We start from the raw sequence: 22,029 nt of genomic DNA, 5'->3' as shown, positions 1-22,029 counted from the left end.
GACCGGATCATTATTGTCTGTCAAAGCTGAAGTCATATCAACTGATTGGACTGCAGACTTACTGAAAGAACTAGAACTCACAGTCACAAACAAATCTACTGATGTAGAAATGAGAACCATGTTCAGAAAAATTAATCTTGGACAAAACCAGAATGTTTTCAGAGATAAACCAAACAACTTGTATTTTTTTCTGATGTCGGTGTTTTAATGTGGCAGAAGAAATAAACCTGGTGGTAAAGTTAAAGTCTGACTGCAGGCTTCAGACTGAGGAGAACATATTCAACAAGTTCAACTGCTCTCAGCAGATCCACAGTTATTTTAGATTATGATGAGAGACGTTTGTTATGAAGAGCTAATGTTATAATGTGGGTGGAAATCCATCAACCTCCCTGTGAAGTGACACTGAAACTACTTAAAAATAATAATAACCAAAAAGTTTATAGTATTGATCTCTGATGTTTATTAAATCAATATTCATTTTGTCTCTTACAGCTGGAAGCTGCTCTTCATAATCCTGTTCACTGTGCGTTGTTGGGCTTCTCTGCAGCGAGCACCTGCTTACCTCAAGGCTACCTCTGGGTAAGGTGTTACACACACACGTACACACACAAGTACACGCAGACACACACACACACACACACCAGAACACTGTGGTCCACACACACACACACACACACACACACACACACACACACACCAGAACACTGCGGTCCACACACACACACACACACACACACCAGAACACTGAGGTCCACACACACACACACACACACACCAGAACACTGAGGTCCACACAAACACAGACACACACACACACACACACACACACACACACACCCCAGAACACTGAGGTCCACACAAACACACACACACACACACACACACACACACACACAAACACACAAACACACACACACACACCAGAACACTGAGGTCCACACACACACACACACACACACACACACACCCACACACACACACACCAGAACACTGAGGTCCACACACACACACACCCACACACACACACACCAGAACACTGAGGTCCACACACACACACACACACACATGTACACACACGTACAGTACAGAACACAGTATAAAGTGTGCTGGTGCCACTGTAACTTCACATCACATCACAATCCCTGGACTTTTGGGAATTTAGTGGCTCCAGGGGGAAGGGGAGGAAATTCAGAGAAAAAAGAAATGATGCCGAGAATCTGCCATTAATCTTCACGCCTCGGCTCCTGCTCCCGCTCCTTTCTGCAGAAGGTGGGCAATTTATCAGGTAATCCCACTCTGACCTGAGAGGCGTCTAAATCACGTGTAGCTCCTCCAACACAGAACTCCGCCCGGGGTCGTGCTCCTAATTGCTTTTGTGGTGATTCTACAGAAGAGGAAGGAGAAGGGAACGTGGCAGTTAGGGCTTTGTGATATCAGTGTTCGACAGGGCAAAGGTCAAACTCTACCATTACAGACGACCTCAACCCCGTGACCTCGGTCCTCCAACACGATAGAGAGCTCGACAGTGACCCCGCCCACTTTCTGAACGGCTCCGTCCGGTCTCCCATTCGCTTGCTCGCTCCGTTGACGTTTCATAAAATCCTCATATAAAGAGTTTCACGTCTTGAAGACAATAAACTAGCAGATGAGTCGTTACCAAGAAACATTTTGACTGGAGGGAAGCCAGGTCCAGTGGAATATCCTCAGCAGCCTTTTACTTCTGCCTGTGCAGAAGTTTGCAAACAGTAAAAAGTTCCTTGAGAACTGAACACGTCAGGGGGAATGTTACATCCTGCTCAGCACAACGTGTCACCAGACTAGAAAGAAAAGTAGAATCTTATAAAAACAAAACCAGAATAATGAAGTTGTGCAGATGTAGTAGGTATAATGTGCGGCTGAGCGTTCCCGCCCCCGGCTGGTTCTACCTCCCTGGCTGGCTCGTCAAATACAGATGACACTAATCACGTTAGAGGGAGGTGGGCTGTGGGGACGTGTGAGCGCTTTGATCACAGTAATGACATCGTGTCTAATCAGGCTGATAACACGGCGTCTCCATCCTCGCCCCCCTTCTCCCGACATCCCACCTCTTATGTTTTTTACATAAAGTCTCCTTTAGCTTCTGCCCTCTATGTTTCCCCCCCAGTCTTTTACATCCGTGACATCATCAACAATCTGGTGATCCGTGGTTCACAATGTGGCCCAGCGAGGCTTCTCCCAGGATTCCTCACGCTGGCAGAGCGTTTTCTGTCCAGGAAGTTTGTGCTTGTCTCCGGGCGAGAGGAGGAATCTTTCCAGGGCACAAGTCCAGAAATGTGTTCCCCCAAAATCATTCGTGATGACTTTGTCAGGAGGCTGAATCTGCTCTGGATGTGTGGGATGATGAGTGTTGATGGTGTGTGGAGTCATGGGGGAGGAGTCTGGCTCTGGTTTCACAGAGTCACTGGAAACCATTTAGATGTTATATATTTATTTCCTCCTCCTCCTCCTCGCTGTGAGATAAGTCGTCCCTATCTTCCATCTCCTCCGCGTGAGCAACGGACCGTTATTTGTCCCGGCTCGTTCCCGAGCGAGCGCCCACAGCATCGCTGCTGTCCAGATCCGGCACGCTGATACAAATCAAACAAATGATTGCATGCAAATAAGGGCGAGCGCGGCGGAGAAGAGCTAAAGACTATATTTAGCTCGTGTCACATTCACACGATGGGATTCGTACGGAGAATAAATCTCGGCTGTCGAGCGTCGAGGAGCCGGATGTCTTTTCCCAAAGAAGGACTCTCGTCCCCCCGAATGAGATCATATTGAAAAACCCACCGCGACAGTTTAATTGTTTGGGGACGTTGATTGGAATTGGCCTGAGCGATCGCGGAGGCCTCCTGCATCGACATCGACAGGCCCAACACAAAGGTCGATACAAATCAGGTCGGTGTGGAGGCCCGTGGGCGTGAGTCACCTCGGGACGCTCGCTGTGATTGGTCGACCAGTTGAGATAAAGGTTCCTCTCTTGTTCGTTTGGGAGGTGTTTTAAAGAAACTTGTGCTCTCATCAAAAAGACAGACGTCAGTTCTGCCTGATCGATCTGAATATTCAATTATTAATTTAGATGAATGATCGACTATCAAGCAATAATTTGAACTGCCAGATTTTGACCAAACCATTTCATCTCTGAGCTAATGTGAGCTAACAAACCAAATCTGTACTCGTCTGTACCGTCTGTACATGTCTGTACTCGTCTGTACCGTCTGTATTGTCTGCACTCGTCTGTACCGTCTGCACTCGTCTGCACTCGTCTGTACTCATCTGTACCATCTGCACTCGTCTGTACTCGTCTGTACCGTCTGCACTCGTCTGCACTCGTCTGTACCGTCTGCACTCGTCTGCACCCGTCTGTACCATCTGCACCCGTCTGTACTCGTCTGCACTCGTCTGTACTCGTCTGTACCATCTGCACTCGTCTGTACCGTCTGCACTCGTCTGCACCCGTCTGTACCATCTGCACTCGTCTGTACTCGTCTGCACTCGTCTGTACTCATCTGTACCATCTGCACTCGTCTGTACTCGTCTGCACTCGTCTGTACTCGTCTGTACCATCTGCACTCGTCTGCACTCGTCTGTACTCGTCTGTACTCGTCTGCACTCGTACCGTCTGTATCGTCTGTACTCGTCTGCACTCGTCTGTACCGTCTGTACTGTCTGCACTCGTCTGTACTCATCTGTACCGTCTGTACTGTCTGCGCTCGTCTGTACTCGTCTGTACCATCTGTACTCGTCTGTACCATCTGCACTCCTTTGTACCCGTCTGTACTCGTCTGTACCGTCTGTACTCGTCTGTACTCGTCTGCACTCGTCTGTACTCGTCTGCACTCGTCTGTACCATCTGTACCATCTGCACTCGTTTGTACCCGTCTGTACTCGTCTGCACTCATCTGTACTCGTCTGTACCATCTGCACTCGTCTGTACTCGTCTGCACTCGTCTGTACTCGTCTGTACCATCTGCACTCGTTTGTACCCGTCTGTACTCGTCTGCACTCATCTGTACTCGTCTGTACCATCTGCACTCGTCTGTACTCGTCTGCACTCGTCTGTACTCGTCTGTACCATCTGCACTCGTCTGCACTCGTCTGTACTCGTCTGCACTCGTACCGTCTGTATCGTCTGTACTCGTCTGCACTCGTCTGTATCGTCTGTACTCGTCTGCTCTCGTCTGTACCATCTGTACTGTCTGCACTCGTCTGTACCATCTGTACTCGTCTGCACTCATCTGTACTCGTCTGTACCATCTGCACTCGTCTGCACTTGTCTGTACTCGTCTGTACCATCTGCACTCGTCTGCACTCGTCTGTACCGTCTGTACTGTCAGTCCAGTGGATCATCGTCTTTTATAACCAGACCTCCTTCTTCTCTCCCGGCAGGTGGCCGGTGGAGCAGAAGCTTCTCAGGGGCAGATCGAGATATTCTCCCTCAACAGGCCGACGCCTCGGCCGGTGAAGAGCCTGCAGCTCGGCTCCGCCGTCCGCTGCCTGGTGTACGTCCCTGAACCTTCTCCGGCCGAGGAGCCGGAGGCCGGAGTCCACAAGGCCTCAGGGGTCGGAGCCAACATCTGTGTCGGACTAGACGACGGCCGGTGAGACACGCGTCACAGAAAGATTCCTGTTCATATGAAATGAGCACAAATGTCCACATGAGAACATGATGAGAACATCATTTCTTCTATCATATTATCCTTTGATTTCCAGCTGTATGGATTTACATGTCAATATCTCATCAAAGCAGGAAATCAGCTGGTACACAGATTCAATAATATTACAGCTGCTGCTGCTCAGATCGGTTCATAAAAAGCCTCTGACCCCGACTGTAATAAATACTTTATGTTCTTCAGATTTATCCAATACTTTTCCACTTTTCTGTAATTTTAATTTACAGTCATTTGTTTAAGAAGCTACATCACATGTCAGCAGTTTGTTTTCCGCTGACTCGCTCGCTCTCCTCCACTCGTGTCCTGGGAAAAGAAAGAAAATCATGAATGCATTTCAGTATTTTTCAGCACAGTCAGAAAAAACTGTCATCTCCACTTCTCCTGGACATTTTCTTCTTCTTCTCGGGCGAGAGAGAGAGAAACAAAAACAGCAATGTTACATTTGTCATTCTGAAGAACATGACGAGACGCCGCCGCGTCCAGATGGGATTTCAAACACGAAGAAGACAGAGTGGCTGCACACACACACACACACACACACACACACACACACACTCACACTCACACACTCACACACACACACACACACACACACACCCACACAAACACACACACACACACACACACACTCACACTCACCCACACTAACACACAAACACACACACACACCCACACTAACACACCCACAAACACACACACACACCCACACTAACACACACACAAACACACACACACACCCACACTAACACACACACGCCGCCGCGCCACAAAGTGAACTGTTAAATCAAACCCGGTGAAAACGAGCCTCTCTGTCATCTGGGATGACGCTCGTTCATCATGTCTGCCTCTTGTTCTCTGTAGCGTCCTGGTGTACGGCAGCGTGGACACGGCAGCACAGTGTCTGCAGACGCTCCCGGACCCCGACGGCTGCCCGGTGCTGTGCCTGAAGCACTCGTCCAGCTTCCTGTTCGCGGGCCTGAGGAACGGCACCTTGAGGTTCTACGAGAGGAGGAACAGCGGTGAGATGTTCACGCGTTGTCTTCAGTTTCCTGTCGACTGTGGGCGTCGCTACTCACAGAGTGGGGAAAGTTATGATGTGTGTGACCTATTGTAATTGAGTGAATTGTTTTATTATTATAACCTTTATTTAACCAGGAGTAAAATAAAAAAAACTTCTTGTCCAGAGTGTCCTGGCAGAGACAGGCAGCAGCACACGTAACAGTGACTACAGACAAATACAATTTCAAAAATAAGAGACTTATTATTTTTAAATATTTTTTATATTTTTGTATTTTAAAAAGAGAAAGTGATTGACATGGTACGTGATAAACTGTATTTGTATAACTACCCTCATGGCCACAAGAGTTTTCTAAATGTTTTTATCCTTTATATATATATATAACTTAAAATAACATTTTAAAAACATAAGTCTTACTGGAGAGTTGAACAATATAGACAAAGATTTGGAAAATGAAAAATAGAGTTGATTTACTTCCAGGGCAGAAAAAAAAACCCACACGAGAGAGTTATAATATCAAAGAGTAAATATATTAATAGTTTTGTTTATTGTTTTTATCTCAGAGTTTGAAATTGTTGCTTTTGAAAATATTTGCTTTTGAAATCGTTGTTTAAAGGTAATACAAGAAGGGAACGTCTTCAAGAATTTAAATTTGTCAAAATAATGAGAAACTAAATGTCATATTGATCATTGCTGGAGAAATTACAATTATTTGACATTTTCATATCATTTTAGATTAAACAGAAAATCAGGCCAAAGCGTGGTCCCATGACGCGGTCACATGACGTGGTCCCATGACGTTGTCACATCACATGACGTGGTCACATGACGTGGTCACATCACATGACGTGGTCCCGTGACTTGGTCCTGTGAAGTGGTCACATGATGTGGTCACATGACGTGGTCCCGTGATGTGGTCACATCACATGACGTGGTCCCGTGATGTGGTCACATGACGTGGTCCCATGACGTGGTCACATCACATGACGTGGTCCCGTGATGTGGTCACATCACATGACGTGGTCCTATGACGTGGTCACATCACATGACGTGGTCCGATGACGTGGTCACATCACATGACGTGGTCACATCACATGACGTGGTCCCATGATGTGGTCACATCACATGACGTGGTCACATCACATGACGTGGTCCCATGATGTGGTCACATCACATGACGTGGTCCTATGACGTGGTCACATCACATGACGTGGTCCTATGACGTGGTCACATCACATGACATGGTCCCGTGATGTGGTCACATCACATGACGTGGTCCTATGACGTGGTCACATCACATGACGTGGTCCCGTGATGTGGTCACATCACATGACGTGGTCACATCACATGACGTGGTCCCATGATGTGGTCACATCACATGACGTGGTCCTATGACGTGGTCACATCACATGATGTGGTCCCATGACGTGGTCACATCACATGACGTGGTCACATGATGTGGTCCCATGACGTGGTCACATCACATGACGTGGTCCTGTGACGTGGTCACATCACATGACGTGGTCCCGTGATGTGGTCCCGTGATGTGGTCCCATGAACAATAAACAGATGTCTTAGCGTTTCCACCACATTCAAATATTAACATCAGGTCATATCTATGTTTAAGATTTTAAACAGCAGTTCTTAGTTTTTGTTTTAAAGAAACATATTTTTACAATATTCCATGTTGGACCACCAGAAGCTCCGTGTCCAGTTAAATGTCTCGTCTCTACTCGAACATGAATTGAACATGAATTATTCACATCAGCTTATTATCAGATTGAGAGTATCTGTGTCATTATGTTAATTATGGACTGAACCTACATCACTGTTTCCTTCACAGTGTAAGTAGAGAACAACGTCTGGCCACGTGGCGGCTGGTGTGTCATGTGAGGTCGTGTGGCGTCCGGCTTGTCGTGTGTAGCCATGTTTTCTCAGACGCTGTACGAGACCATCAGGCCTCAACACTCCAGTCACCAGCCCCGTTCTACCTGGCCCAGTGTATCGACGCGCCCGCCTCCTTCCTCCTGTGTTCCTTTCTCCTCCCGAGCAGAAAGGATGATTAATTACACCAAGCTGCTGCACGCCGATTAAACATCACCGTTCAGGCTTTTGTATGTGAAGAAAACGGGACAGGAGAAAAGCTCCGGAGGGGGCCGGGGAACGTTGGTGGATTCAAACACATCTGATATATGCACCAGACAGGAAATGCCAAACCTGGAATTGAGAGCTTCTCTCACCGAGATGCACGTCGGACGTTATGTCACATTTCAAAAATGAAAATATTCTACAAGATGGAGGCAGAAACTTTGATTCTGAGCAGCGTCACGGAGCGAGAAGCCTCGACACGGTGCAAAGGCACCGGAGGGACTTTTTGAAAAAGGCGTAACAATGACCTTTACAACACGCCAGGCAATTAACCTGTGGGAGTCGGGAGCCATTGTGAAGCTGCTCTGCTCCGAACGGAAGAATAAACAACTCCAAATGTTAATTAAATGGCTGGATGAACTCCCGTCTGTCATTTTGACTTGATTAACGCATCGCGAAGGAAAACGCGTGTGTAATTCACTTGGTGATGTTTCTTCTGTGGAAGCTGCAACGTGCATTTGTGATTAAAAAGCTTCCGTTCCGTTCTCACAAGGATGAAAAAGCAAAAAGAGAGAGAGAAGTTGGAAAGTGGATTAAAGTTTATTAGCATGTGGGAGGTGAACGCGGCGCCGCTCTGGAGTTCACCTTCTCTCACACGTCGGTTTAATTAAAGCGAAAACGAGCTCCGCTGTGGAACTGCTTCACAACGTCTGTAGAATAAACACGAGGTGCGAGAGAAGTGGATTTAACGGTGTTCAGATGGAAGAGAAAGAGTCTGACTCGTGTCTTTGTTCTGATCCTCTCAGACGATCTCTGGGAACCGGCCTCCTGCAGGAGTGTGAACCTGGGATCAGAACCCGTCCGGACGCTGTTGGTGCTGGACGACTCGGTGTGGGCGAGCTGCGGGAACGCCGTCACCGCCACGCACATCTCCAGCCTCAACACGCAGGTACGTCACCGTCACTGCGCCTTTCAATAGCAAACCTTTATCACAACCTTCCCACTGTCCCACTTTTAGGATTGTGCCTTATTCATGAGGATATTCCTCGTCGAAGCAACGAACAAAACTCAAAAGTGAAGGGAGAATTGTCTCACCTGATGTGGAGACGCCCAGATAGACGAGCTTAGGTTCGGTCAAATCTGCAATGTTAGAAATAATGATTCTATTATTATCATTGTTATGAAATTGGATTCTCTTGAAATTCTCATTTGTCTAATGAAAATTAAAAAAGGCAATTTTAAATAAATTTAATTATTTTGATTTAGCATGAATAATGCTGTATGGTTTCCTGTGAGCATCCTTCTCCTGAGGCCCGTATATATATATATATATATATATATATATATGCCCAAAAAGCCCAAACAAGGATTATGATGTTCACATATGTTTGAGTCGACTCTGCTGATAAATATCGTTGTGCTCTGTTGTGAAACCTGAATGGATGAGTTCATAAGTGAAACTGCTCGACAAGGTGTATTTTTTATTATTTTTGTTTAGTGGTTGTTGTTGTTTTTTCGCAGCTTTGAGGAAAATGTCGTCTCCTTTTCATTTTTTGACAAGATTTATGCAGCGAGCCTCAGAGAGGCGGCTTCCTAATCTGTGATGTCATCAAGATTTACTGCCTGGAGCTGCAGCACGGACACGAGTTGAACCCGTCGCACTCACTCGATGTGTGTCGCGGCTTTCACACACACAAATGAGCTTCATTGTGCCGCAGCTCTGAGCTCTGAGTTATGAGTTGTGAGTTATGAGTTATGAGTTATGGGGCAGGAATCTGCACCATAATCTCCAGGAAATCGTCCTGGGTGTTGTTTCCATTTCTTTGCGTCGTCGTTGTTCTCCGAGGTGTTCGTCTGCACCGTGTCATTACAGTCGTACGGGGGGGTGATAACGATAATGAACGACAGAAGACAAAGCCTTCTGGGTAATGTGTTAATGTGGTGTTCAGACGATGAACTGAAAACCATTACCATTTAATAATGTCTCCCTGGTGTGAGCGTGTTGTTGCGTCTTCAGACCTCATTGACACATACAAGTTGGTGACATAAAAAGTATGAAGCTGAATTTTGATATCAACAAACTACAACACTAAAAATAAAAACAATGTTCCTCTTCAAACGCTGACGAGATGGAAAACCAACGGGCAAATATGTAACCTTAATTTAACCACTCCGTTTGGAAGAATAGATATTTTGCTCGGTTTTAAAAAATATATATAAAATCATCAGATGTAAAACAGATGTACAACATGTCCAGATCTGTAATTATGTAAAATACAAAGGTGTTATGGTTTTTACATTTCCTCTCAAAAGAAGAAGAAGCAGCAGATTTGGACGATCAGATAGATTATTGATTCTTCCTCAGGACCAATCAGGAGCGAGAGCTGAGCTCAGGATGTCTCCTTTTATTCCTCCAGCTCTTCTCCTGCCACCGTTTCCCCCAGAGACCGGAGCCTAATCAGCTGAGCGGCCGGGCTGCAGCGCCGGCTCCGGTCTGGTTCACTGTGTCTCCCGCTGAGCCTATCGGGTCGGCGCTGGTTACTTCTTCGCTAACCTTGTCTTCCTCACTAATGTGGACTCGTGAGGACCGACTGCTCCGGGGCGCCGGTGCGTGTCCGGGATGTGGAGAAGCGGCTCGGCTGCCGGGTCACGGATTCTCTTCCCCTTCCCCTTCATTGTTTCCCCTGCGACGTTCGGCCTTTTGTCAGATTTGCTGCACTTTTGAATCATTTATCCGTGACTCTGCAGGACGCTGCAGCACCGATCCCTGCGCCGCTTACTGCCACAGATCTCTGTAACGACTCAGAGTTGTTTCTATGTGACCTTTTCATGGGAAACACAAGGATCATCCCACTTTATGTGTGGAGAGGCAAAGTATGAAGCAGATAAAAGCTCAGTAATACAGTGACTGTGAGGAAACAGTCGTACGTCAGACGGGACATATCGTCTGTTACATCGTCTGAAAAATGCTGATATTTCGCAACAAGCTCACGAAGCTTGAAATGATACTTTTGACAGTTTTGACTTTTATGCTGCGTTCACACCGGACAAACAAACGCTTAGATGCTTATTTGCATCATTTGAGCGAATATTTGATATATTTTATTTCTATATTTGTTCAATTCCTCCGACAAACCTCATCTGAACAAAGACACGTAAACATGAACTGTTGAAGGAAAAACATTCAGACAGGACTGCTGAGCAATCCACGTCCAGTCGCGTCTTTGCATCGACTTTGTATGTAATAGTGTCGCGTCCGGTGTGAACGCACCATTGGACTTTTCTTATCACAAAACTCGGAGTTTTGCACCTCCGAGTCACAATGAAGGGAAAGCTGCTGTCTACTGGTCGTGTCAGTGGCTGTCGTGTCAGTGGCTGTAGTGTCAGTGGCTGTAGTGTCGGTGGCTGTCGTGTCAGTGGCTGTCGTGTCGGTGGCTGTAGTGTCAGTGGCTGTAGTGTCAGTGGCTGTCGTGTCAGTGGCTGTAGTGTCAGTGGCTGTAGTGTCAGTGGCTGTAGTGTCGGTGGCTGTCGTGTCGGTGGCTGGCGTGTCGGTGGCTGGCGTGTCGGTGGCTGTCGTGTCGGTGGCTGTCGTGTCGGTGGCTGTAGTGTCAGTGGCTGTAGTGTCAGTGGCTGTCGTGTCAGTGGCTGGCGTGTCGGTGGCTGTCGTGTCGGTGGCTGTAGTGTCAGTGGCTGTCGTGTCAGTGGCTGTCGTGTCAGTGGCTGTAGTGTCAGTGGCTGTAGTGTCAGTGGCTGTCGTGTCAGTGGCTGTCGTGTCAGTGGCTGTCGTGTCAGTGGCTGTAGTGTCAGTGGCTGTAGTGTCAGTGGCTGTCGTGTCGGTGGCTGGCGTGTCGGTGGCTGTAGTGTCAGTGGCTGTCGTGTCGGTGGCTGGCGTGTCGGTGGCTGTAGTGTCAGTGGCTGTCGTGTCAGTGGCTGTCGTGTCGGTGGCTGTCGTGTCGGTGGCTGTCGTGTCGGTGGCTGTAGTGTCGGTGGCTGTCGTGTCGGTGGCTGGCGTGTCGGTGGCTGTAGTGTCAGTGGCTGTCGTGTCGGTGGCTGTCGTGTCAGTGGCTGGCAGGATGTGACGTTCTTCACATTCCTGTCAACTCATTTGAATCGCAGTGAAATTGGCCCTTTTTCATAATGAACCTATTTTCGTGAGCGGCTGCACTTGAGAAGTGAAGAGTGATGTTGCACATGCTCTCGCTGCTGAGGAGTCAATTAACAGAGACAACACATCAAAGCTTCGCTCCCGATGTGGAGCCGCTGGGAGGAGGCGCTGCTCGCTCGCTCAGGTGCTAATCCCCGTCCGCCGGCCGCATCTCCTCTGCACCCACTTCCTCTCGTCGACGAATGGCCCAGTCGCCTCGTGCACGACAGTGATATGATGCCCCCCCCCCTCGGACCGCGGGGCCACGTGTGTCGCTGTGATAAGACTCATTGAATTTATTTATTTCAAGCTGCTCATTAAAAACTCTCTTCTTCCTTTGTGCTCTGAAAAAGATAGAAGTGGTGCAAAAACATGTGAAATATAAAAAATCAGGAGCCACAGTTCAGGTAAAGAAGAACACATGAACATGAGATTCAGCAGGAACGTCTGATGACCTCATCACGTCACGATGTAATTATGACCTTATCTGAACAGTAAACCTTTGAATGAAATAAGCAGTTTCCTGTGAGGAAGCACGAGACAGTCGACACGGTCGTGTCTTCTGTTCTTACTCGTTCTGTCTGTGAAGTGTTTTTATATATGATTATTAATGGAGATGGGCAAAATGGCCGCCGTCTCGCTAAACTCCTCGCATCAAAGTCCCCCAGAAAAATCCCAGAATGAGATTCCACAAGTGTTTGTTCTTGTCGTTGCAGAAGTTTGAAGTCCACCCGGACCCGATGGTCAGCGTGGCTCACATGGCGTGCGCCGGCGGAGGCGTGTGGATGGCGTTTTCCGAGGGTTCGTCCATTCGTCTCTTTCACACGGAAACTCTGGAGCTGCTGCAGGAAATCAACATCTCCACGCGCTCGACGTTGCTGAACACGGGTACGCTCCTCTTCGTCACTGTCCTCCGTCCTCTTCATTCTCGTCTTGTCGTCTGCTCGTCTCCTCTCTGGACCAGTTCCTCTGGGTCTCGGTCTCCAGGGAGGTGAGCCAGGGGGATTTATAAAAGAGAAATAACGACATTGAGGAGCAGTGAGCGAGCAGCCGTAGCCATGGAAACACTTGTCTTTCTCTAAATGTTCACGCGTCTGTGAAATCCTCCTCGTTTTACCTCATTTTCCCAGCGTGCACCTCCCCACTCCTCTCGCCTTTCAGTTAATATTATTTTTCTTTCTCTCTGTCCCACTTTTCTCCGTCTCATCACCCGCTCTGCTTTTTAAACACACTCGCCGTCCGCTCGGTTTACAGCAGGTCGTCCATTACTTCCTGTGGTTCCTCCTTCACGGTGGATGAAACGTTTCTCAGCTGGTGTGGGGCTTTAAGAATGAACCATGATCAATAAATATCATAGTAATGAATCAAACCTAAAACAATCTAGTGATGATAACGGTCCAGTACACGTGACTCGAGGTGCAGACGATGTATTGGGAGCCGAGCTAAACGCTGCTCCACGAATAAAGCCAGCGTGTGTTTCACACACTGTGGATGAAAGTGAAGACGAGACTCTAACGTCCTCTCTGGTGATGCAGAGGTCGTTTTCATCCGGCGCTAGAGCTTCCCCTTGAAATATGCAGCAGACTTGAGGGCGGGCGACGTCTCCAGGCTCGGGGCTCGGGGGCTCGAGACCCTGAGGGACGCTACAAGGTCAAAAGAAAAGAAGCGTCCTCAGGGTCCAGGAGAGGAAGAAGATCTCTGACTGAGCTCGTGTTTGTTGAGCTTCCCCCTGATTCTCTACGACCGCAGACACTGATGATAGTTTCTCTCTTGCTCCCCAGGTTTTCTCCTTGACTCATGCGAGGACGTGCAGTAATGATATACCCCCTAATCCCCCTAATGTGATTTATACTCGACAGGGAATATTCCAGCTGCGGTAAACAAGAGAGGAAAGTGCTGATCTCTTCTCTACTAATGCCTTTAATAGTTCTGTCCTCAGGGCGGGAAAATAATATTCCAGAATAAAGTCCGCAGTGACACGTCACACAGGAACATTTATCTTCAGAGACGTCTTCTGCTTTTTTAGGCAAACACAGACTCCGGAGTGTGTGTGAGGAGTGTGTGTTAGGAATGTGTGTGAGGAGTGTGTGTGTGAGCAGTGTGTGTGAGGAGTGTGTGTGTGAGCAGTGTGTGAGGAGTGTGTGTGAGCAGTGTGTGTGAGGAGCGTCTGTGAGGAGTGTGTGTTAGCAGTGTGTGTGAGGAGCGTGTGTGAGGAGCGTGTGTGAGGAGCGTGTGTGAGCAGTGTGTGTGAGGAGTGTGTGTGTGAGCAGTGTGTGTGAGGAGTGTGTGTGTGAGCAGTGTGTGTGAGGAGTGTGTGTGTGAGCAGTGTGTGTGAGGAGTGTGTGTGTGAGCAGTGTGTGAGGAGTGTGTGTGAGCAGTGTGTGTGAGGAGCGTCTGTGAGGAGTGTGTGTGAGGAGTGTGTGTGAGGAGCGTGTGTGAGGAGTGTGTGTGAGGAGCGTGTGTGAGGAGCGTGTGTGAGGAGCGTGTGTGAGGAGTGTGTGTGAGGAGCGTGTGTGAGGAGCGTGTGTGAGGAGCGTGTGTGAGGAGCGTGTGTGAGGAGCGTGTGTGAGGAGTGTGTGTGAGGAGCGTGTGTGAGGAGCGTGTGTGAGGAGCGTGTGTGAGGAGTGTGGTGAGGAGCGTGTGTGAGGAGCGTGTGTGAGGAGTGTGTGTGAGGAGTGTGTGTGTGAGCAGTGTGTGAGGAGTGTGTGTGAGCAGCGTGTGTGAGGAGCGTGTGTGAGCAGTGTGTGTGAGCAGTGTGTGTGAGCAGTGTGTGTGAGGAGCGTGTGTGAGGAGTGTGTGTGAGCAGTGTGTGAGGAGTGTGTGTGAGCAGCGTGTGTGAGGAGCGTGTGTGAGCAGTGTGTGTGAGCAGTGTGTGTGAGGAGCGTGTGTGAGGAGCGTGTGTGAGGAGCGTGTGTGAGGAGCGTGTGTGAGGAGCGTGTGTCAGGAGCGTGTGTGAGGAGCGTGTGTGAGGAGCGTGTGTCAGGAGCGTGTGTGAGGAGCGTGTGTGAGGAGCGTGTGTGAGGAGTGTGTGAGCAGTGTGTGAGCAGTGTGTGAGCAGTGTGTGAGGAGTGTGTGTGAGGAGTGTGTGTGAGGAGCGTGTGTGAGGAGCGTGTGTGAGAAGTGTGTGTGAGGAGCGTGTGTGAGGAGCGTGTGTGAGGAGCGTGTGTGAGGAGCGTGTGTGAGGAGTGTGTGTGTGTGTGTGTGTGTGAGGAGTGTGTGTGAGGAGCGTGCGTGAGGAGCGTGTGTGAGGAGTGTGTGTGAGGAGGGTGTGTGTGTGTGTGTGTGTGTGTGTGTGTGTGTGAGGAGCGTGTGTGAGGAGCGTGTGTGAGGAGCGTGTGTGAGGAGCGTGTGGAGAGTGTTTGTGAGGAGCGTGTGTGAGGAGTGTGTGTGAGGAGAGCGTGTGTGTGTGTGTGTGTGTGTGAGCAGTGTGTGAGGAGTGTGCGTGAGGAGCGTGTGTGAGGAGTGTGTGTGTGTGTGTGTATGTGTGTGTGAGGAGTGTGTGAGGAGTGTGTGTGAGGAGTGTGTGAGGAGTGTGTGTGAGGAGTGTGTGAGGAGCGTGTGTGAGGAGCGTGTGTGAGGAGCGTGTGTGTGTGTGTGTGTGAGCAGTGTGTGAGGAGTGTGTGTGTGTGTGTGCTAGAGGAGCGTGTGTGAGGAGTGTGTGTGTGTGTGTGTGTGTGTGTGTGTGTGAGGAGTGTGTGTGAGGAGCGTGTGTGAGGAGTGTGTGAGGAGTGTGTGTGAGGAGCGTGTGTGAGGAGTGTGTGTGTGAGCAGTGTGTGTGAGGAGCGTGTGTGAGGAGCGTGTGTGAGGAGCGTGTGTGAGGAGTGTGTGTGAGCAGTGTGTGTGAGCAGTGTGTGTGAGCAGTGTGTGTGAGGAGCGTGTGTGAGGAGCGTGTGTGAGGAGCCTGTGTGAGGAGGTTCTGGATCGCTCGAGGTTAAACTTCACCTCCTTAATCTCAAGTGTCTTTCTCATTATCTGTCTTTATCACTGTTCTTAAAGACGACGCCCGACGAGCAACATCCTGAGACTTTATCGCAGACTTGTGTGTTGGTGAGCAGCTTCTCTCTCTGACTCTCTAACCCGAGAACAAACAGGCTCTGGGGCGACGTGAGCAGGTGGCAGACACTTTACAGATACAGGTTTTCTATCTGACTCCTGTGACCCTGCGCCACCTCCAGGCGTCGGCTCCTCCCACTTCCTCTCTCCGCACGGTGACGTGAAGGAACTGATGACATCATAATCTGAGCATGACACGGAACAAAACATGTCACCGCAGCGACACGTGTAAATGAGCACGTTCCTTTGGTCGGCAACACACGAGAGTTGTTGTAATTCAATTATGGTTTCCATGGATATTATGGAGATAACTGGGCCACGACGAGATCAGAGAGCGGAGGGACAGAAATACATTCACTGCTTTTGTTGATTGAAACAAAGGATGAATAATGTAACTGTTCTTTTGTTGTGAAAACAGAAACATGAGACTGTACGTCTCCTCTGATATGAGCAGGACCAACAGTCCAATACTATTTATATCTGCACGTTCGTTCATATCAGCAGGTACCAGAGGTTTAAAGTTTCTCTGTGATGTCAAGTATTTAACGTGTGTGTGTGTGTGTGTGTGTGTGTGTGTGTGTGTGTGTGTGGAGGTGAAAACCGTGCAACTCAATACTTCAGATCAGAAACACAGTTAGTGTAAAATACCAAGCTCACAGTTTTTTTTGTTTTTTTTCACTATGTGCCTTTATGATAATCGTTCTTTCAACTGGGTCAGTGGCAAGTCGACAAATCCAATTTTTCATAATCTCATATAACCCGGAGCCCTGGTGTCTGTGCATGTGTGAGCTTGTCAAATACAGATTGATCACAGAGCTTAAACTTCACCCAGAGCACAACTGGGATAACTAACAATAAAAAATATATATTTCTCCTCATGCTGCGACTGAAGCGTCCGTTCTACACGTCAACCTTCAGTCTCTGTAATCTTCTACCTTTCATAATTCCGTTGTGATGATATGATAACGACATCGTCTGTGGTCTCCTGGCTGCAGGTCAGAGGAGCATGCGGGTCACGAGCCTCCTGATCTGCCAGGGGCTGCTGTGGGTCGGCACCGCCCAGGGTCTGATCATCACTCTGCCCGTTCCCAAACTGGAGGGCATTCCCAAAATAACAGGTATGGATCGAAGTGTGTGTGTGTGTGTGTGGGGGGGGGGGGGGGGGGGGGGGCAGAGGTCGACAGAAAGGCTGAGAGGTTTTCATTTTTTATTTCACGACAGAAAATGACTCTGCTCTCTGCACATCACCGAGGTCACACTTCACATTTTTCTTGTGGCTCTGGGAATCAGGGCAAATATTACGAGGCAGCCATCACACAAATCATACTGTGTGTGTGTGTGTGTGTATATACACACACACACACACACACACACACACACATATATAAACATATTAGACTTGCAGGGAAATTTAAAAACCTCCCTAATGCCCTTTTTTTGTTGTTTCTTATGGCAAGTGTGAAATCTGTGAAAATTTGTCTGCATCAAGCCATTCAATTGTGCATCTATGAAGTGCTTTAGAGGAGATTAAAAAATATTGAGATATATATTTTGTATCGCGATATAACAAAAATATTTCGCAATATTATTTATAGGCCATATCGCCCTAAGTCAACAGATGAATTGATAGTGTGTGTGTGCGCGCGTGCGTGCTTAAACCAATTAATCAATTATCAAAATAGTTGGTGATTAATTTAGTAGTTGATTACTAATCCACGATTAACTGGTAAAACAAACTTTACTTCAAGCTGGTTTATGTAACTTCCATCATCACCGTTACATTAATAAACTATAATAGATGACGACAGATGACGGTTGATGTTCAGCTCAGATCTCCAGTTGTGTCTGTCGTCTCCGTCCTCCACAGGAAAGGGGATGATCTCTCTGAACGCCCACTGTGGGCCCGTGGACTTCCTGGTGGCCACCACCAGCACCCTGTCCCCCGAGCTCCTGAAGAGGGACTCGGTCGGGGACGGCCCGGACTCGGCCTGCGGCGGCGAGGACCGCAGCGACACGTCGTCGCAGGAATCCCTGCAGCAGTCCGGCCCCCACCAGGCGGAGGGGCGGGGCAAAGGACGGGGCATCCTGCTGCAGTACAAGCTGCGCTCCACGTCGGGACTACCCGGGCGGCCGCTGACGGGGCAGGCCGACGAGGCGTCCGACTCCTCCCTGGAGTCGCTGGAGCACAGCGTGGAGGACGGGTCCATCTACGAGCTCAGCGACGACCCGGAGATGTGGGTGAGGGGTCGTCCCTGCGAGCGGGACGGGGGGCGCAGGGACCGGGTGATCTCCGCAGCCGTCATCTCTGGAGGCAAAGGCTTCCGCAGACTGAAGGAGGGAGCTCCGGCAGGTACGAGGACCGGCGCGGAGGGTTCAGAGAATAATCTCCTGGTGTGGCAGTTGCCGCTGACGGTGTGACGAGGAGGAACAACCGGCTCCATGATGACAAGGGATTTGGATTCATAACGAGAAGGTGTTGCCCGTCCTTCCAGAGCTCCACGTCTTATGTATTTAGCCCCGCGGAGTAAGAAACGTTAAGGCAGGCTGTCCTACGAAAAGTTCTGCCAGCCAATGAGAAGCTCCGGATGTTCAGGATTGTGCGTCATCATCATCATCATCATCAGCGAAAAGACGCTGCCGCCGTTAAGTTCCGTGTGATTGTGTTGATGTGGTCCCTCGTCCACTTGATTGATACGCCGCAATTTAACCTCGTCGTCGCAGCGTCGCTCTGCCACATTTGTTTTAATGCGAAGGACTCGTGCGTGTGTGCGTGCGTGCGTGCGCGCGTGTGTGTGTGTGCGTGCATGGGTGTGTGTGTGTGTGTGTGCGTGCATGCATGCGTGTGTGTGCATGTGTGTGTGTGTGCGTGCTTGTGTGGGTGTGCGTGCATGGGTGTGTGTGCGTGCATGCGTGTGTGTGTGTGTGTGTGTGTGAGTGCGAGCGAGCTGTGCTCTGCAGAGTGAGCGATGGACGTCTTTCGTCTGATCCCATCTGTGTGGAGCTGAACGCACATCACGTCCTCCCCCATCCCGAACAATGTGAATGTATCAAACCGAATATTGTGTCTCATAATTCAATCTGTGCTTGCTTTTAAAAAAAAATACTGTTCTGTTGCAGCTGTTTAAAAAAAATTATGGATTTCTGCAGAAAAGAACATTCGATTAATCCCAAGAACTTATAAAACTTTACCTTTGTTGAGGAAGAACCGACGAGAGGAAGATGTTCACGATCACACAACTGTCAAAATCTTTTATTTCAGTCAAACATCTCAGTGAATAAGAGATGTTCATGTCAGACATGTTTAATTATTCCCCGTCATCTCGGGGTGGGCGGTATCTCCAATATATTACATGTATTAAATGACTATACCGCGACTACAAATTATCAAGTAAAATGTAGTTAAGGCGCCGGCATAAGACTTGCCTTGAAGTTTAAAATTGTCCCAATAGAAACCATTAATGAAGATAATTTGGATTAAAGAATGTTTTAATACAGACGCAGGTTTCAGGCACGACTAGAATCATACTGGTGTGATTCTCTGCATCAAAGGGTTAAATTGTGCATTCATGAGATTTAAAAATATTGCGATATAAATTGCGTATCGCGATATAACAAATATATTGCAATATTATTTAGAGGCCATTTCGCCCATCCCTACTGTCATTCATCAGAAAGATACACACACTCACATCAGAAGCAGAAAAATCTCTGAACGAACGATGAAATAAAAATTGCCGCAGTCGCGTTAACAACGATCGACTGAGGGAATCGACAGAAGAGATGTTTACATGCACGTTCTCTCTCTATAATAATAATAATAATAATAATAATAATAATAATAACACAAGATGGAGGCGTCTGTATTGAAAATAATCTGTCATATTTAACAGAGTTATAGCAACGCGATAACGTGGTAAATATTTTGAGTTTAATGCATTAAACGTTAATATTTAATGATCAGGATGTGATGATGTAAACGAACCGCACGTCATCACGTCTTCATCTCTGATGTCTCCAGAAACGTCACGTTCTGTTTTTAACCTGAAAGTTGTTGATTGATTTGTAAATGCACTGTGTTGATCCAACAGCAGTATGAGAAGCACTCGGCGGTACTTTTTAATGTTAATATTTAAGATTTTTGTTGAGTCTTAGAGACACTGACTGTAAAGATGGACGATACACACACACACGCCTCACGATGATACGAACTATGTGGATCGTCTCTACCTACGGATTCTCGTCTTCTCTCGTCGTCACAGACGAAAACAAAACTGATGTTTTATTTTCTCTTTTCTTCTGCGGCTCCTCGACACTGAAACGTCCTGCTGCTGTCGGCCAGAATCATCATGAATAAGTCAAATGGATAAAAAAAATAAGCTGATTCTTGAGTGTCATCTACATGTAATTCTCAATGTCATGTCAGAAATACACACATATATACGTATATATATATATACATATATATACGTATATATGTGTGTATTCACACTCGTCTGATGATTCGCCCTCGTTTCATTGGCTCGTCCACTAACAGCTGACGTTTATTCTCCAGTGTAATTGTGTGTTGGTCTTTTTTCCTTTTGCTCATCGTTCGTGTGCAGGTATTATCCAAACACTGAATATGATACTCATGTACTGTACTAATTAGAACCTATATTCCCTTTTGTAAAGTGGAGCAGCAGAGACGGTTTAGTTTCCTCTGCTGTTACAGTTTCGTTGTTATTATCGTTTCTGTCAGTTATGAAAACGTGAATCAGAAGTCTCAAACTCTTCCAGGATTAAATTTGACCATTCGTACTTTATGACATAAGAAGTTCTATCACACGTTATTATCATAACTGACAGAAACTACGTCAAACCTTAATAAAGTAAAGCAATAAACCAGAACCCTTGAAGATAAAGTATTACACGTGACGCCATCGCAGGCTCACGGGATCATGTGAAATCACATGACATCATTTTGCCTGTTTCTCTAACGGAAGGAGTGTGAACGTGTCTAACGAAATAAAACGTCTGTAAACACGAGGGTGAAGTTTGTCGATGAAGAAGAATCAGGATGAAGGAGATGATTTTAATTGAATCTCCCGTCTTTGATCCAATCGTTGGGTTTTGTCCACAGAGACGTTTAATCTTCACGTCCATGAGCTTTTCAAAGACCAGTGACACGTTGAGACACACACACACACACACACACACACACACACACACACACACACACACACACACACACCAGGCAGCAGCCTGGTACATGACGACGCCTCCAGTTTCACATTTTGATTGGCGCCATGTTGTTTTTTTTCCAAACAGCAGGGGGTGTGTCTATTGGACGGACCAGCTGTCAATCACGCTGTATTTACGCCCCAATACAGACGCTGCTCGTTACAACAAGCCCCGCCCACAGTCCACAGAGGTGAAACACCTGGTTTCACCACTAGTTGGTCAGAAGAGAAGAGAAGAAGAAGAAGAAGAAGAGAAGTGAAGTGAAGAGAAGTGAAGAGACGAGAAGAAGAAGAGAAGAAGTGAAGAAGAGAAGAAGAAAAGTGAAGAGAAGAAGAGAAGAGAAGAAGAGAAGAAGAAGAGAAGTGAAGAGAAGAGAAGAAGAGAAGTGAAGAGAAGAAGAGAAGAAGAAGAGAAGTGAAGAGAAGAGAAGAAGTGAAGTGAAGTGAAGAAGAGAAGTGAAGAGAAGAAGAGAAGTGAAGAGAAGAAGAGAAGTGAAGAGAAGAGAAGAAGAGAAGTGAAGTGAAGAGAAGAAGAGAAGAAGAAGAGAAGTGAAGAGAAGAGAAGAAGTGAAGTGAAGTGAAGAAGAGAAGTGAAGAGAAGAGAAGAAGTGAAGTGAAGAAGAGAAGTGAAGAGAAGAGAAGAAGTGAAGAAGAAGAGAAGAAGAGAAGAAGAAGAGAAGAAGAGAAGTGAAGAGAAGAGAAGAAGAAGTGAAGTGAAGAAGAGAAGTGAAGAGAAGAAGAGAAGTGAAGTGAAGAGAAGAAGAGAAGAAGAGAAGTGAAGAGAAGAGAAGAAGAAGTGAAGTGAAGAGAAGA

At 47.5% G+C, this 22,029-nt stretch overlaps 1 protein-coding gene across 6 annotated transcripts in view; it reads left to right on the top strand.

Moving 5' to 3' along the window:
* arhgef10la (Rho guanine nucleotide exchange factor (GEF) 10-like a) overlaps window positions 1-21,022 on the top strand; it is a 78,830-nt gene extending 57,808 nt beyond the window's left edge. For all 6 annotated transcript variants that reach the window (XM_035632190.2, XM_035632191.2, XM_035632189.2 and 3 more), the window contains 7 exons: window positions 493-579; window positions 4,411-4,622; window positions 5,556-5,713; window positions 8,607-8,749; window positions 12,661-12,832; window positions 16,993-17,115; window positions 17,865-21,022. In XM_035632190.2, coding sequence (XP_035488083.2) covers window positions 493-579; window positions 4,411-4,622; window positions 5,556-5,713; window positions 8,607-8,749; window positions 12,661-12,832; window positions 16,993-17,115; window positions 17,865-18,415 — 1,446 coding nt within the window. In that variant the 3' untranslated portion in view covers window positions 18,416-21,022. The remainder of the gene's footprint in view (window positions 1-492; window positions 580-4,410; window positions 4,623-5,555; window positions 5,714-8,606; window positions 8,750-12,660; window positions 12,833-16,992; window positions 17,116-17,864) is intronic.
* The last annotated feature ends 1,007 nt before the right edge of the window (window positions 21,023-22,029 follow it).

This window comes from Scophthalmus maximus, chromosome 6 (assembly GCF_022379125.1).
Source record: "Scophthalmus maximus strain ysfricsl-2021 chromosome 6, ASM2237912v1, whole genome shotgun sequence".
Lineage (NCBI taxonomy): Eukaryota > Metazoa > Chordata > Actinopteri > Pleuronectiformes > Scophthalmidae > Scophthalmus > Scophthalmus maximus.
This window is presented reverse-complemented; position numbering and strand designations above follow the sequence as displayed.